This window comes from Erithacus rubecula (genome assembly GCF_903797595.1).
Source record: "Erithacus rubecula genome assembly, chromosome: 11".
Lineage (NCBI taxonomy): Eukaryota > Metazoa > Chordata > Aves > Passeriformes > Muscicapidae > Erithacus > Erithacus rubecula.
This window is the reverse complement of record NC_136663.1, coordinates 23,767,409-23,781,771: the sequence shown is the minus strand read 5'-3', so window position 1 is coordinate 23,781,771 and position 14,363 is coordinate 23,767,409. Positions and strand designations below refer to the sequence as shown.

General features: G+C 42.5%; 1 protein-coding gene across 3 annotated transcripts in view; it reads right to left on the bottom strand.

Annotated features, from left to right (window-relative positions):
* MRPS22 (mitochondrial ribosomal protein S22) overlaps positions 1-6,211 on the bottom strand; it is a 403,791-nt gene extending 397,580 nt beyond the window's left edge. For 2 of the 3 annotated variants that reach the window (XM_079315420.1, XM_079315418.1), the window contains exons 1-8: positions 6,089-6,211; positions 5,748-5,908; positions 4,816-4,980; positions 3,544-3,687; positions 3,013-3,096; positions 1,945-2,090; positions 802-910; positions 450-573 (exon numbers count right to left, since the gene is read on the bottom strand). In XM_079315420.1, the coding sequence (XP_079171546.1) occupies positions 481-573; positions 802-910; positions 1,945-2,090; positions 3,013-3,096; positions 3,544-3,687; positions 4,816-4,980; positions 5,748-5,908; positions 6,089-6,188 (1,002 nt within the window). In that variant the 5' untranslated portion in view covers positions 6,189-6,211 and the 3' untranslated portion in view covers positions 450-480. Of the gene's footprint in view, positions 1-405; positions 574-801; positions 911-1,944; positions 2,091-3,012; positions 3,097-3,543; positions 3,688-4,815; positions 4,981-5,747; positions 5,909-6,088 lie in introns of those variants that run through there. The other variant, XM_079315419.1, reaches the window with a different exon arrangement.
* Positions 6,212-14,363: the final 8,152 nt, after the last annotated feature.

Here is a 14,363-nt window from a genome sequence, read left to right as displayed (position 1 = left end):
CAGTAGCTGAAAAACAGTATTTTAACCTGACTTTTCTCAGCACCTACACTGAGTTATGTGGTTATGTTTTCACTCTGCTGCCATCTAGGATTGGTAACCATCAGCTCAGTTTGTCTTTCAATGTCTTTCAGACACCACTTCTAGCTAAAAACTCCAACAGAGCAGTGATACAGCTTAAGGCTTAGAATTGGTTAGAAGCTGTCCAGACTCTGCATGTACCTCAATAACGAAAATGAAATGTGGGCAACGCCTCAGATTCAAGATATAGCAATAAAAAAATTGAAGGGTACAGTGTCAGCAAAAACAAAAGTCATGATGCCCGTGTGTTCACTCACAGAACTTTTCAAATAAACTGCTGTAGTAGTTCACATTTACTGTTGTAGAGAAAAATACATTCTGTAGCAGTCATTTTCAAGTATTTATTGTGGAATCCTGTACAGAAAGTCTATACTTAAAACTTCTGATGAGCTGAGGTTTACTTCATGAAGCTGAAGAAGTAGCCGTTGCTTCTTCATAAGCCTGTAGCACCAGCTGGATATAACCTTCTCTCTGGGATTCAGTTTTCACAAATACCTGCAACCATGGCAGGAGACAGGTTAATATAACAGCAGGCATCATGCCAGTGGCAGATCAGGTACCCACAACTGAACTCCTGGTGCAGCTGTACATATACACAGTTTAACAAAAACCCCAGCGTGGCATGTACAACAGTTCTGGTGGAGAAATTGAGCTACTAAATGGAGTGATGCTGGTTAAAAGCTCTCTTCTGCAGGTTAAATGGTTTAAAGCAGAAAAGCCTACCTTGATCAGATCAACTCCTTGAAGTTTTCCTTCTTTAGCTTCCTTTGCTGACTGACATTCAGGGTGAAGCATATGATACAGTGTAATTAAACTTGTAGCATCCTCCAGCCTAAACAAAAAAAGGCTCATTTTAGCAATTCCTTTCTCTTCAGAGTATTTACAGAGTCTATTTTGTGATGTACTTTGTACAGCAAAAGCTGTCAAACTGCTGGTTCCACTGAGTATCCAGACCCTGGAATACACAGGCAAGTACCTACATGTATCCCTCCCGCAGCTGAAGCCTGCTGGCCTACTCAGCAATAATACAGATGACATCTTTCTGAAATTACAATTAATTACCAATAATGAGTGTTTAGTAGAACTTTCTAACACAGACTGCAATGACCAGTATGTTTTACAGAAGTAGCATTACAAATCCTGTGACACACAGCTCTCACCTGAATTTAAAACTACTGAAGTGAGTGGCAGGGAAACACATTCCAAACTCTGCTCATTTAAATTGGCCAGATACAGGAATTTTTCCCTTTACCAATCTGCTTCTAAACTAGGAACTTTCCTGAATTATCCATATGCTCAGGTTTAAAAGCAAGATCTGACCACCTGTTCCAAGCTTCTGACTGAAACAGCAGGAAATAAATGCTGCCATCACTGCAACATGGCTGATTGTACAAATTTCTCCCAGATCTAGAAACATTATGAAGTACTGAGTATTGTTCACTTTAAAGATCTCTGAACAAATTTAGCACCATGTTTTATAGAAATCCACCCATTTAAAATAAAATCTTATCTACGTGTTCCTAAAATACTTGGGAATTACTCCAAAACCTAGAGTGCATCAATGTTATAAGCCAAAACTGAGCTCAATGTGGAAATGTCAGGCTTTAAGATCAGCAGTGCTCAGAGCTGGAAGTGTTCTGACAATTACACGGGAAGCAAAAATAAAAACCCAAAAACTACAGAAGACTAACCTATATATACACTACGACTTCATGGACTGTTACTGGTGCTCCTGTACAGCTAACAGAGCTGGCCTAAAACACCACGCAAATGCAAACTTTCCTCTATCTGACAGCAATACTGTTTTTACTGCCAAACATCATTCTAAGGCTAAAGCAGGATTCCCAAGTGTCAGACTGTCCTTACAGGTCTCTGTTGATCATGTCTATGAGCAAGCCATCTGCCTTCTTCCTGCTGAGCAGGTACCACACCATGCCCCCGAAGTGCCTGGTTGAGCGCAGCAGGTCGTACTTGCCGTGCTTCTCGATGTCCTCGTAGGCACGGTGGTGAACCTGCACACACAAGGGTTTGTCTCACACAAACAAACAGCTGCACAGCTGCAGCCTGCTGACAGCTTGCCCCCTGCACCTCCCACAGTCTCATCCTTTCCACTGCCCTAAGGTGCAGGAGCGAGCCACATGCTGAACCACACGCCTGCTCTAATTCAGGCCAGCGCAGTCCTTGGGTGTAGATGTCCTTAGGGTAAAAGGAAGCTAAATCCTGTCTCTGTCCTGAACTTTTGGGGAGGAAGGGGCATAAGCTCTGACCCTTCACTGCACTGCTGTCAAGGTGCCTTTCTTCTTTCAGGAGAAAAAATACTAGAGCAAAGAGGTGCAACTTTACTAAGGAAAAAAAGTTACTTGAAAAGTCGCCTAACACAAGTTACAATTTTTCAAATCACTGAGAATATTACAGTTTGAAGAGAAGTAAACATTTAAGTGTAGCCTAATATTTACCAGCAACTATAGCTACTGACTTTATTCTGATAGAACTACATTTTTGTAGCTGGTGTTTGTCAAAAATACTACTTTGTGCATACTGCTGTTTCTGAAAATGCACTTCATCAGTTCCCTAGCTGGTCCTGCCAGCTCCTAAGCCAGCAGCCAGTGTGGCTTCAGCAGCACAACTCTGCTCAGAGCCCCTGACAAGTGTTACCATCAATTCTGTTTTGATACCAAAAGTACCGGAATAAAGACCTTTCTGTACATGCAGTATCTTTCTAGGCTGGTAAAAATTGTGCAAAATCCTGTTTTACTGTTCTGCATAAAAATAAACCCCAAAACTCATCACAAGGACAATCTATACTGGAAAACTAGAGAACATATAACCAACACCTCTGCTCCCCACTTAAATATATGTTTACAAAAAAAACTCTACAATTCTCTAATAGATTTTTTTTTTTTTTTTTGCTAGAAAAATGGAATGTGAACTCACTCTGATATAGTCAGGTGAATCTGGCTCAAACTGAGCAATGCACATGTTCAGGACATCCTCATGACGGTCTTGCTGAAACACAGTCTGAAACAACAGTTCAGATTCAGGGGTAGATTATGTAATCACATCATCCCCAACTCTCCAAAATGAAAACAGCAGCCACAACAAGTCTTGTTCTGGCCAAGACTTACAGTGAGCAACCCCTTAATCAAAAGACAAAATGGACAAAAGTAACAGTAACTGCCTCGATTACATTAATATAATGTTTCTTGATTTTTGATTCTGAAACACCAGTTCACATTTCCAGATTAAATGTACAAATGTTTTTAGTATGACACAATATATACACCTACCCAGGATTTACCCGGCCCTAACTTTGTTACAATGAAAGGCAATTGTTCGAAACAGAATTCAAGCAGCTGAACTCACCCATGCAGAATGGCTTATTCCCAGGTACTCTGCCCAAAGAGCAGTTTCACTGTCAGACTGCCATGCAGGAGAAGTGCTGTTTCAAAGCCAGGAGCAGCTTACCCCAAGGTTCTCATCCTTGAACAGTGCGGGGGGAATCACCCGGCGCCCTTCCTTTGGGAAGAAGATCTGGATCATCCTGTCTCGCTCCTCCCAGCTGGCTTTGCGTAACACCCCGCTTGGTTCTCTAACCACAATGAAGCGTTCCTGGAAATGAGTTCAGAACCAGACATGGCTAAAGCCTTCTCTCTTCATAGCCAGAACCATCCTAAAAAACCTTCATTTGTCCAAGTCCTTCTACTCCTAAAGTCACCCCAATAACACCAGTTCCTAACTGATTTGCCACATGCCAGTTTCATGATTTCTGCCTTGCTACCTGCTGAACAAATGCTGCTTTTGCACCTCAGTTTTACTGTCTGACAGCTGTGCATGTGCCCACACTGAGAGCTACAGCTCTGGGAAGTTTAGATATAACATAACTCACACCCAGACAGGGAGTTAGCCTGATTTTATCATTTGATAACCCATACAAAATTAGGAAGGCAAGTGTCATGCACTTTGGTACCTTTTTTCCAGGGGTAGGTGCTAGAATCAAGTAAGGTCAAGTGCAAGGCAAAAAAATAAAACTAATTAAACAATATACTCAGACCTGTTCACAAGCACAATTGCTTTAGGCAAATGGGAAAGTTTGTTTGACAGGGAAGTTTTCAGTATGGTGCAGCAGGAGAATACACAGCAGGTTCCTGGAGAAGGCTCTCAGATAGAGTAATGGAAGACTGGGCAGTTCATTTCACAGGATCACCACTACATGCACATTTGAACCATGAAGGCTTCTTGGAATCATAACTTTGTTAAGAATTTTTCTGGCCTCTTTTTACTGGTCCTTAAAGAACTGAGATGTTTCATTACACAAAGGGAACTTTACCCCTATACTCCCCAATGCCATTAGCTAACTCCTTTACAGCTTTCCTGGGAATTCATTCATCGTTTCCACAGCCTTCCACCAGCTCTTTGCAAGTGTGGAGTAATTCTATCTTACAAAGGAATCCAATCCTACAGAAAGCTTCTAGGAGCATGGAAGAACTTGGCACTCCTATCACATCACAAGCAAATAATAAACTACCTACCACACAGCTTTCCTCATGCCTGCTTTTGAGTAGCAGAATGTAATTTATTATTATCAGTTAGAAGCAAATATTTAGAAATGCATTTTTGTCTACTGCCTTGTACCAGACTGAATTTTCAACTCCTCAGCCCTTTTGCAAACTGATCCATCTACATTTTCATTAAAGCTTATTTTGAGAACAAATGAATACTGTTGGTCATGTTACTTACACGATGTGGAATGGAGTAGCTTAGATCTGTAAATATGTATTTGGCGGTTTCAGTTCCTTCAAGGACTTTGTCTTCTGCTAAGACATCATCTATTGGCTCTCGTTCATTTAAAACAGGGGGCATGATCAGTTTTGTTTTAGCTTCCTCAATGGCTTTTCTTGTGGCCTTGTAGGAGGAAAAAGTAGTTTAATTTCACAATTTAAAATATCATCCTATTGGAAAGATAACATACAATTTGGGGACAAATATTTTCATTTAGAGAAGCTTTTTTTTTTTTTTTTCTAATTCAGCTGAGAAAAAATGAGACACCAATTCCACCTCTAGATAGGTGAATTTCATGTAAACAATTTACCACTACTAAAACCTGGACAAAATGCTGGAGGAAGTTACAAAACTAGGATAGACAAACTACTGCAAACATTAATTTCAAACACCAAGTTTATTTCAGGTATTTTTACATGCTAAATTTCCCTCAAAGCATAAACCATGACCAACAGTTTGTATACAGCTTTAATTGTGGCTACAGCAGAAATGGCTTAAGTCAGCTCCCTCTGTCATCCTGAATGAAGTCAGACCAGAGAGGGATAAAAAATAGTCAATGATTTCCCAGGACTATAACTTAAGTATCAGATGAGGGCATTTGACAGAGTTAGGAAGTGTAACAGGTTAATAAACTGTCACTCAAGAAAAAAAAGATCAGATTTCCTTCCATATCCCATCAAAATCGCAGAAGCCTAGACAAACCAAGCTCTTTCAAGTGAGGAAACATTGATTTACACTGATTTAGTGTCATAATAATCTGTTAATAATCTCAAAGAAAGTAAAGAAACCAGAGTGTTTTCGAACGCAACGGTGAGGAAGGCAGAAATACGGGCTATTACAGCATTTTGCTAAAACCATCACTTACTTCCGAAGGAAGCAGAGCAGCCTACCTCTTGCAGCTGAGCTTCGGTCATCAGCTTGTAGTGAGGCGGCTTGAGGGCCTTTTTCACGGGCCGGAACACCTTGTGCAGGTCGAGTCCCGTCATTTTGTACAGCAGGTTCTGAACCGCTTCGTCCGTGAAGGCGGGCCGGGGTTGGGCGGCCTTTCCGCCTGCGGAGGGGCCACAGGCCGTTAGCCGGGGGCTGAGCCCCGTGCCCTCACGGCTCCTCCCGCCCGCCGGGCCCTGCGCGGCCGGGCCCTGCGCGACCCCGCACCCGCCCGACCCGCACCCCTCCGCACGGGACCGCGGCCGAGCCCCGAGGCTGGGGCAGTCCCGGTCCCCCCGCGTACCGCCCGCATCCGCCGCCAGCGCCCGCCGCGCCGGGAGCGCCCAGAGCGCCCGCAGCCGCGCGGGCAGCGCCGCCGAGCCCCGCGCCCCCAGCGCCGCCATCTTCGCGCCCGCCCCTTCCCGCCCCGCGGCGCGCCGGGAGATGGAGGCGCGGAGCCGCGGGCACCCGAGGGGCAGGCACCCACCGCGAGCAGCGAGCGCGGCTCCTCCCGGCGCTGCACAGCAGCCACACCCTGTGCCGAGAGTCGGCCCGAGCCTGGAAGCGTTGTGCCAATGCTTCTTGAACTCAGACGGGTTGGTGCTGTGACCGGTGCCCAGCCACTCCGGGTGAAAAGCCTTTCCGTGACACCCAATCTAAATCTCCCCTAACTCAGCTTCAGACCGTTCCCTCGGGTCCTTTCGCTGGTCGCCAAGAGCAGAGATCAATGCCCGCCCCTCTGCTTCTCCTCGTGAGGAAGCTGTAGATTGCTGAGGTCTGCCCTGAGTCTCCTGCGGGAGTCGGGGAGACACGCAGACCCCCGGCACTTTCCCCGAGGGAACGGGCTAAAACTTCGTTGCTCCAAGCGCTCCCAGCGCCTTTGTGCCATTAAAGCGCTGCTGAGGGTCTGGTGATGGCGCGGAGCCCATTCTGCGGTTGTGGCACAGCCCCGGCAGGAGCGCAGAGTGCTCGGTTCCCTCAGCCGCGCAGGGCCCGGAGCAGCGCTGCGGGTTCCCGGTTCCCTCAATCACCCAGGGCCCGGAGCAGCGCTGCGGGTTCCCGGTTCCCTCAATCACCCAGGGCCCGGAGCAGCGCTGCGGGTTCCCGGTTCCCTCAATCACCCAGGGCCCGGAGCAGCGCTGCGGGTTCCCGGTTCCCTCAATCACCCAGGGCCCGGAGCAGCGCTGCGGGTTCCCGGTTCCCTCAATCACCCAGGGCCCGGAGCAGCGCTGCGGGTTCCCGGTTCCCTCAATCACCCAGGGCCCGGAGCAGCGCTGCGGGTTCCCGGCTCCCTCAGCCGCCCAGGGCCCGGAGCAGCGCTGCGGGTTCCCGGTTCCCTCAGCCACCCAGGGCCCGGAGAAGGGTTACATTCCCTTCCTTAGCAGGGAGTGTCCGTAGTAGGAAAAACGGTGGAATTGCGGTGACAGTGCGGGGAAACACGCTGGGAATTCGCGCGTTGAGCCCCGCGGCTCTGTCTGTGCTACTCGGGCTCCGGTCAGGCGCCTGTGCCGTGCTGGGCATTGGCCTCGTCTGCTCGGCCGCGCTTCACTGCCGCGGGTGGTGAGGAATTGCTGCCCTCATGTGCAGGAGCTTTGACGCTTTTGTAAAGGAAGGGAAATATATAACTGCACTAAACCATAAAGCCAAAATTAGCTCTGTACTCAATAATTACGACATATTGGCTCTAAGATCAGTGAAGAAGGGGTACTGACTTCTTATAACTGGCCTGTTTAAGGGGTTGAAAGTTTATTATGACTTTATTTATTCTAGTTGGTCTGTATATCTTCTATTATGAATTTTAGTGTCACAGACTGTGCTTAGGGCGGTGTGAAACAGAATTTGATCTTAGAGGTCTCTTCCAATCTTGATTATTCTCTGATTCTCTTATCAGCAGGCAAGTCTCTGTCCAAGAGCCCGGAATGCCTCAAGTTCCAGAATGTTCAAAGCCACCAGTGTAAGCTGGCTCATGCCTTCCCACTGACACAAGCAATGTGCTTATGTTCTGTAGATCTCCAGTTGTTTCAAACTTTAGAGAGTTGTTCATTGCTTTGCCAGATCAAAGTCTAAGTTATGCTGCTTTTGAAAATGATGCTTGAAATCTGTGAGAAAATGAAGCCTTTTTAACATATATTGATTTTAGTTAGAATAAAGTTAAGTATCAGTTTAAAAAATGTATTTGTTTCTTATAATATTTTTTTTTGGTTTTTTTGTACTGGGGAGTATGCCTTTCTTTTCTCAGCCTTATATCCAAGCACGTACTCTGGGTTGAATTTAATATTCAGGATTTTCAATATCCTGGCCTTGTCAGGAAGGTTGCAGGAGGATATGTTCTTCTCATATTTGCCTTGCTACAACTGAGTTGAAATTACTCGGTACTGCAGTGGGCAAATAAACCCTTAATATTATTTTAATGTAATTTTGCACAGAATTTATTTAAATAATGCTAAGAAAATGAAAAATAATTTTGATGAAATGGAGAAGGTGTTGTTTTTCCATTCTTGCACGGAAGATCTCTGGAGTGAGAGCTATACCCTATAAGGGAATTGGGAAGTTATTTGGCGACGTGCCTAAAAGCCACTTCAGACCTGTTCATGAGTTTGGATGGCAAGCCAACGTCCATTTTAATTCACAGAAGTGCTTAGAAAAACAACAGAATTTATTGGGCAATATCCAGGAGAGGTTAAATTCACATTCAGTCTGTACTGGAGTAGTAACAGCTGGTGTGAGGATTAACCTTTTTGGCTGGTGGGATGAAAAGAAATATTAACTAACTATACTGTAGATGGAAGTATAGCAGGTTAACATAATTTATAAAGTAGGATCATTTATGATTGGTTATATTGGTTATATTTTATTGTGGTTTAAATTTGTACTGAAGTAACAGTTTTAAGTAGAATATTTTATATTGATGTAGTTTTTGATGTAGCTTGAAGAATTGGTGGTGTAAATATCAATGATGAAATAAAGAATTTCTCTGAGCTTTTGTATTATTTTGAATGCATCCCAGGACAGTTGCTGCTGGAAAATTGCAACCATCTGATGATGGGTGGATGTCCCCAGTGATACACACTGGTGGTCCAAGTCTGGATACTATTGGGAAAGTGTCAATACAAAATCACCTGCACAGTCGGCATTAATTTCCTTTTCATTGGCAGTTTCAGGACAGCAAAAGGATCAGATGGCTGCTGAGAGTGCACCAGTTGGTTGACATCTCAGGGAAAGAAGAGACAAATGAGGAGTTTAGAAGCTCATGTTGTTGCCTTGCATATTTAATTGATAAAATAAGGGTCTGTAGCTTACTGGTCTTCCTGAGCCATAAATACGTCAAATTAATAGTGAGAAGCTGTTTGGAAGGAAGAATTCTTTCCTGGAAAAAATACAGAGAAAAATACAACTTGTCACGTTTGGTAACTGTGCATCAAATTGTTATGTGAAGAACACAGAGTGAACCTGGTCAAGGTGTGCATGTGTACACAGTTGATGATGTGATCTTTTTAAAATTAATGGTTGGTTCTCTTGTTACAGATAAGAAAAAAATCTGGCAATCCTGTGGAACGTTTTTCTGAAGGGCACAATGGACCAGGTTGGAAGCTCTTTTTGCTAAACCTGCATGGATTAGTCTGAATTTTTTTTTTCCAGGGAAGATATAGAGTGCTGACATAAGAGAGATGACACAAACTTCATTATATAATCAAATTAGTTTTTAAAGAAATTAAATATTACACATGGCTGGTTTTGTTTCACCATGTACATTGAGGGAGTGGGTAGTTTTTGCTAAAATTATCGGAGTTGTCATTTTCAATAGGATTGCCTATTTCCAGAGTTGCTCACTGTATTTCAGGTGCTCAGCTGCAGCATCCTCACCCTGTGTGCCAGCTGCCTTCTGCTGCTGCAAACAGCCCCAGAGAGAGGGACTGAGGAAACCTCGCAAAGGCTTCCAGAGCTGTTCCTTGCGTGCTGTCACTTCTAGCAAGTGCTCACAGTCAGCATAGGCTGAAGACCAAATGCCCTTGGAGGTTTTATTTGTGCCGTGACTATTTGGCATCTGTGTTTCCAATTCGAAGGGGAAATGACAAAGCAGGAAGGATCATCCGTGCCCTTTATTTTCAGTTTTGGGTCTTGTTTCAGCCGCGCTTGCCCCGAGCTCCCGTGCTGTGTTCCTGTGAGCCACGGTGGGGCAGGAGCGAGGGCTTAGAGCAAGGAGAGTGCCTGAGGAGCTGCACTTCATGTAAATTAACTGTTTTCATTAATGACCCACATTTGCCTCTGTCTCGCATAAAGCTGCCATCATCTCACTTTATAATGATAAATTAGATACACACAAAGACTGTCCCCAGTAGTTGAGATTACATACATTATTTATAGTGGGGATATAAATCCCACTTCAGTTTATATTGTTTTCTTTGCTACACTGTAAGGGCTTGAGCCAAAGCCCATTAAAGTTCTTTCCTAACTTCAGTGGGCTCGAATTAAGAGTCCCTATTTTTCAAATTAATTTTATTATTCCTTTCACCCCTTGTAATGCTTATCTTTTAAAAAGTAATTATCAAGGAAAGAAATAATAGTACATATTCACTATTATTCAAAGTAAGGTATGGTTTCAGTAGTTGTTGTTTTTCCCATTCTTAATAGTTTTTAACTTCCCTCTACTTTCCATCACTTTTTCAAGTCGTGTCCTTCTGAATCCAAGTGTTTGCCAGGGCACTGTGAGCTAAATCTGGTGTGCAGCACAAACTGTTATGTGTGGGCAGGTGGGATGTGTCTGATCCCTTTGTTTCTACAGGGGAAGAACAGAGCAATGATCCTAGCAGATTTGTTGGTTTGTTTTGTTCTCTGAGCACAGGAAAATTAGGAGAAGATGGCACTCTCCAATTCCAAGGTTAATTATAGTATTTTCCTTTTCTCCTGTTGCTAGCACAAGTAGTCAATACCTTGTTCTCATATTTGTACTTTTATCTGTTTTTATTTGTTATCTGACACCTGAGAGAATCTTCTGAAACCAAAACTGTCCAAATTAAACCTAAACGTGTGCTGTGTATATTGCCTGGCCTGTTGTTGAAGGTTTCATAAAAATCTAATTCCTGTGTGTCTACTTTGTCATGTTTTGTCATCCTCACAAAGAAGCCTGGAGGTCTGGTTTTCCTGCTTTTTTTAATCCAAGTTTCATCTGGGCTATTGCCTCTTTTTGTGGTTTTTGATTTAATTATTTTACCAGTGAATTTACCTGGCAAAGGAGCACATCCTCCTAATCATAAACTGTTTTCATACCACTCAGTGGTAGTGGCCAAGTTTTGTTTTCTCCAGCCTGTTCTTATAAGAGTTGATTTTATTAATGGGAAACCACTCTTCAATTGCCTCAGATGGTGAATAGTTCTGTCTTCTTGTGACTTGTAGCAGTTAAATGCAACATTTTTTCCCCCAAAACTGGTTTAATTTCTATAATTTTGTTATTTTTTTCCAGTTTAAAGAGCAGTTACTTTACACCCTCTTGTTGCTTGGTTATGCCAACAAATCACTCTTAAATGCATGCCATTCCCTTCTCAAGTTCTTTTTTCCTCTGAGATTCATCTGTATGGGATTCTTTTACAATTTCACTTCTCCTTTTATGCAATTATTTTTCTTTATGTCTCCTAATTGTTCTTTATGGTACCCCTAAGCCTTTCTGTCTTCATATTACTTTGAATTCTATTGGATTTATTAGGATTTTTGTCACCTTGGTTCTTCTTTTGTCTTTCCCCAAATTAATTTTTTGTGGAAATAGCTCCTGTAGTTTGCTATTTAACAGTCTTCAGTTTTTAATTTACTTTGTTGTTAATCAGGGCAATGTGTACCTTTGGCTTGCTATCAGATATATATAAATAGCCTGCATGATAGGGCCAACTTTTTAAACTATTTAATACCAATATCACACTATTTAAAACAGAATTCTCCCTCTTTTAAAGGTGATGTGATTGTGTGTTTGGTTTTTTCCTTTTGTTTTTTTTTTCTTTTTCTTTCCTTTGGATCCAGACTGCAATATAAATTAAATTTTCTTAGGCAAACCCACTGTGCATTTTAAAAAGTAATTTTAAAGATGGGATCCTGGGGGTCTGACAGAAAAGCTAAACCAGCTGGGTTCTCCAGGACAAACAACACATAAATCTACATTATCTTTTCTTCAGGATCAAATAAGTAAAAGAAAATCCTCAGAAAGGAAAAGATATTTTTGTCTCACAGAAGCAGAGCTAGAAGAATTTAATGTCAGTTAAAATCTTAGCCATTCCTGTTAAACTTATAAAAATCCGATGTTTTTTGCATTTTCATTTTAAGCAGAAACATTTTTATATGGTAACCATACAGCTCTATTTACTTGTTTGATAGGAAGGTTTTTGGATCCATGAAGAAATGGTTGTTCAGCTCTATAGTGAAGAGCCAAACTCACAAGAACACTTGCCTGTTGTGTTTGTTCTAGCTGATTTGCTTAAGTAGAAAGGAAGCAAAAAATATTCTAGAACCCAAAACAGAAATATAATTAATTTGGTCAAATTGTTACCAGATTATTTCCCCCATTTATTTCCAAGTAAACCTCTTGATATTTATTAGGTTGCTTGCTGGAGCTAAATAGAAAGGCTTCCATCCTTCTGATTGGAGAATGAGATGTCACCAGATGATTTCCAGAAGAGCCACGATAAAAAATTATTCACCTGGTGCTATCCCTGCTGTATTTGTGGCAAAATATATATGTATGTTCTTCATAAATTGTTTTAAACCTGTGCTCTGAGCAAGCAATTGCATTTATGCTTCTGTGGGTTTTCAGAGTGTTTAAGGATAGAGCCCTGTGATTCCATAGGGCTTTCTCCTGCATGCTGCCCAGGGCATTCTGCAGAAATGGGATGGGCACTAACACGTGTCAGGGTTTGTACACTGGGGTGAAACAGCTGCTGGCATCTTGTAAGGCACATTTGCACATCTTAACAAATAATGAGGCTGGACAGCTAGAGGAATCTAGTAGTGGTTTTATTAAACGCTTTAAGGGAAAAAAAGCCAGCAGACAGCCCAGCATGGCAGGGGAAATATTAGTGACAGAAACATAAAACACAGGCCTGACTCTGCCCTGTGTACAGTGCAGGGTGTTCCTATTGTCAGAGGGATGAGAGTGGGACACACAGAGCAGGGAAGTCTTTCATTGTTGGGGAAGGGGATAAGAAACAACCCTACAGCAAGCAAGTAGACTGAAAATTAAAGTAAAAAAGTGAAAAGTGCTGGAAGTCCAAGTATTTTTGTCTGGTTAGATCTTTTATAGTTATTTAATTTTTTGACAACTACACAGGAAAAGGGCATGTCTTGGTCTTCCCTTTTATTTGTTTCTGGGCAGGCTGTCTCTGATTCCTCCTCTTATACTCACTCCAATTGCACACATTTTATCCTTTCATAAACAACTTCAGTGTATTACCCAAGTGGAAACAATGAATCAATTTTCTTTTTGATTATTGAGCTAAGTCACAGAGGGAACCACTGAATTCCAGGCCCTCTGAAGGAAAAAATGGAAGCAGAACTTGGTTTTTGTTAGCCGCAAACCTCCAGATTGTCACAGCTTTTCAGCTGATTGCAACCTCAAGATGCAGTTTTATATCTGCCCAAAACTGATCTAAGACTTTCCTGTTCCCTCTGTTCCAACCTTCCCTAAAAACATTTTCTTCTTCTTAACAGCCGCTAAACTAAGCCAATAATTTTCTTGCGAATTTTGATTAAAAGCTCAGCAGTTTGTGACACAGAAGTTCAGGAATTGACTCTGAAAAGATCTTAAATGCTGCATGGAAAAACAACCTGGGTTCTGTCCCTTTTGAGCCTTTGCAGCAGCAGGGACCTCTCCTAAACCTTACAAGGTATTAGAGAGATGCAGCCAATCCAAGGGTGTTTTACAGCAGAGTTTGGCAGCACTGAGGTAATTTCACTTTTCCGGGGTGCTCTACTGCAGCAGAATTGTTTCCAGCCAAATACCATTCATTCTGCAGGGAGACATGGAGTTTTTGATTGATACATACAAATTTAGCAGGGTATTGCTTGGAGGGTTTTGTGTAACAGAGCCCAGAATTAACTGTCTTTTTTATGCACATTTCTGCCTGAAGGACTGAGTATTTGCTCCTAAAGGAGAGCATCATTTGAATTAGTTGCTGACACTTTTCCTTGTTCCTTTCTTCTCTCTTTTTAAGCTGTAGACCCAACAAAACTTCTAAATGCTGATACAATATGTGCAATTTACCATATATTCTAAATATGATTGTATTTTCTACTAATGATAATTCAACATTGTTTATGGTCAGTCATTCTTTTGCTTTCTCCTCATAATTTTCTCAGTCCTACAAAAACAAAGAAAAAAAATCTTCCTTATCATCTGTCAGATGCAATTGTTTTATTGTACAAAAACCAAAACTGCTCCGTGTTTGGTATTGTGGACTAATCTGGGATTCCTTCCGCAGTTGTCGCTGCGGGTGTGGCCGCGGGCGCTAGATGGCAGTGTGGCTGTGTGACATCCAGGGAACGGCAGTAGTGAGAGTCTCAACACGTGAGAGAATCCTCATGTTTCAAAAATATTTGTA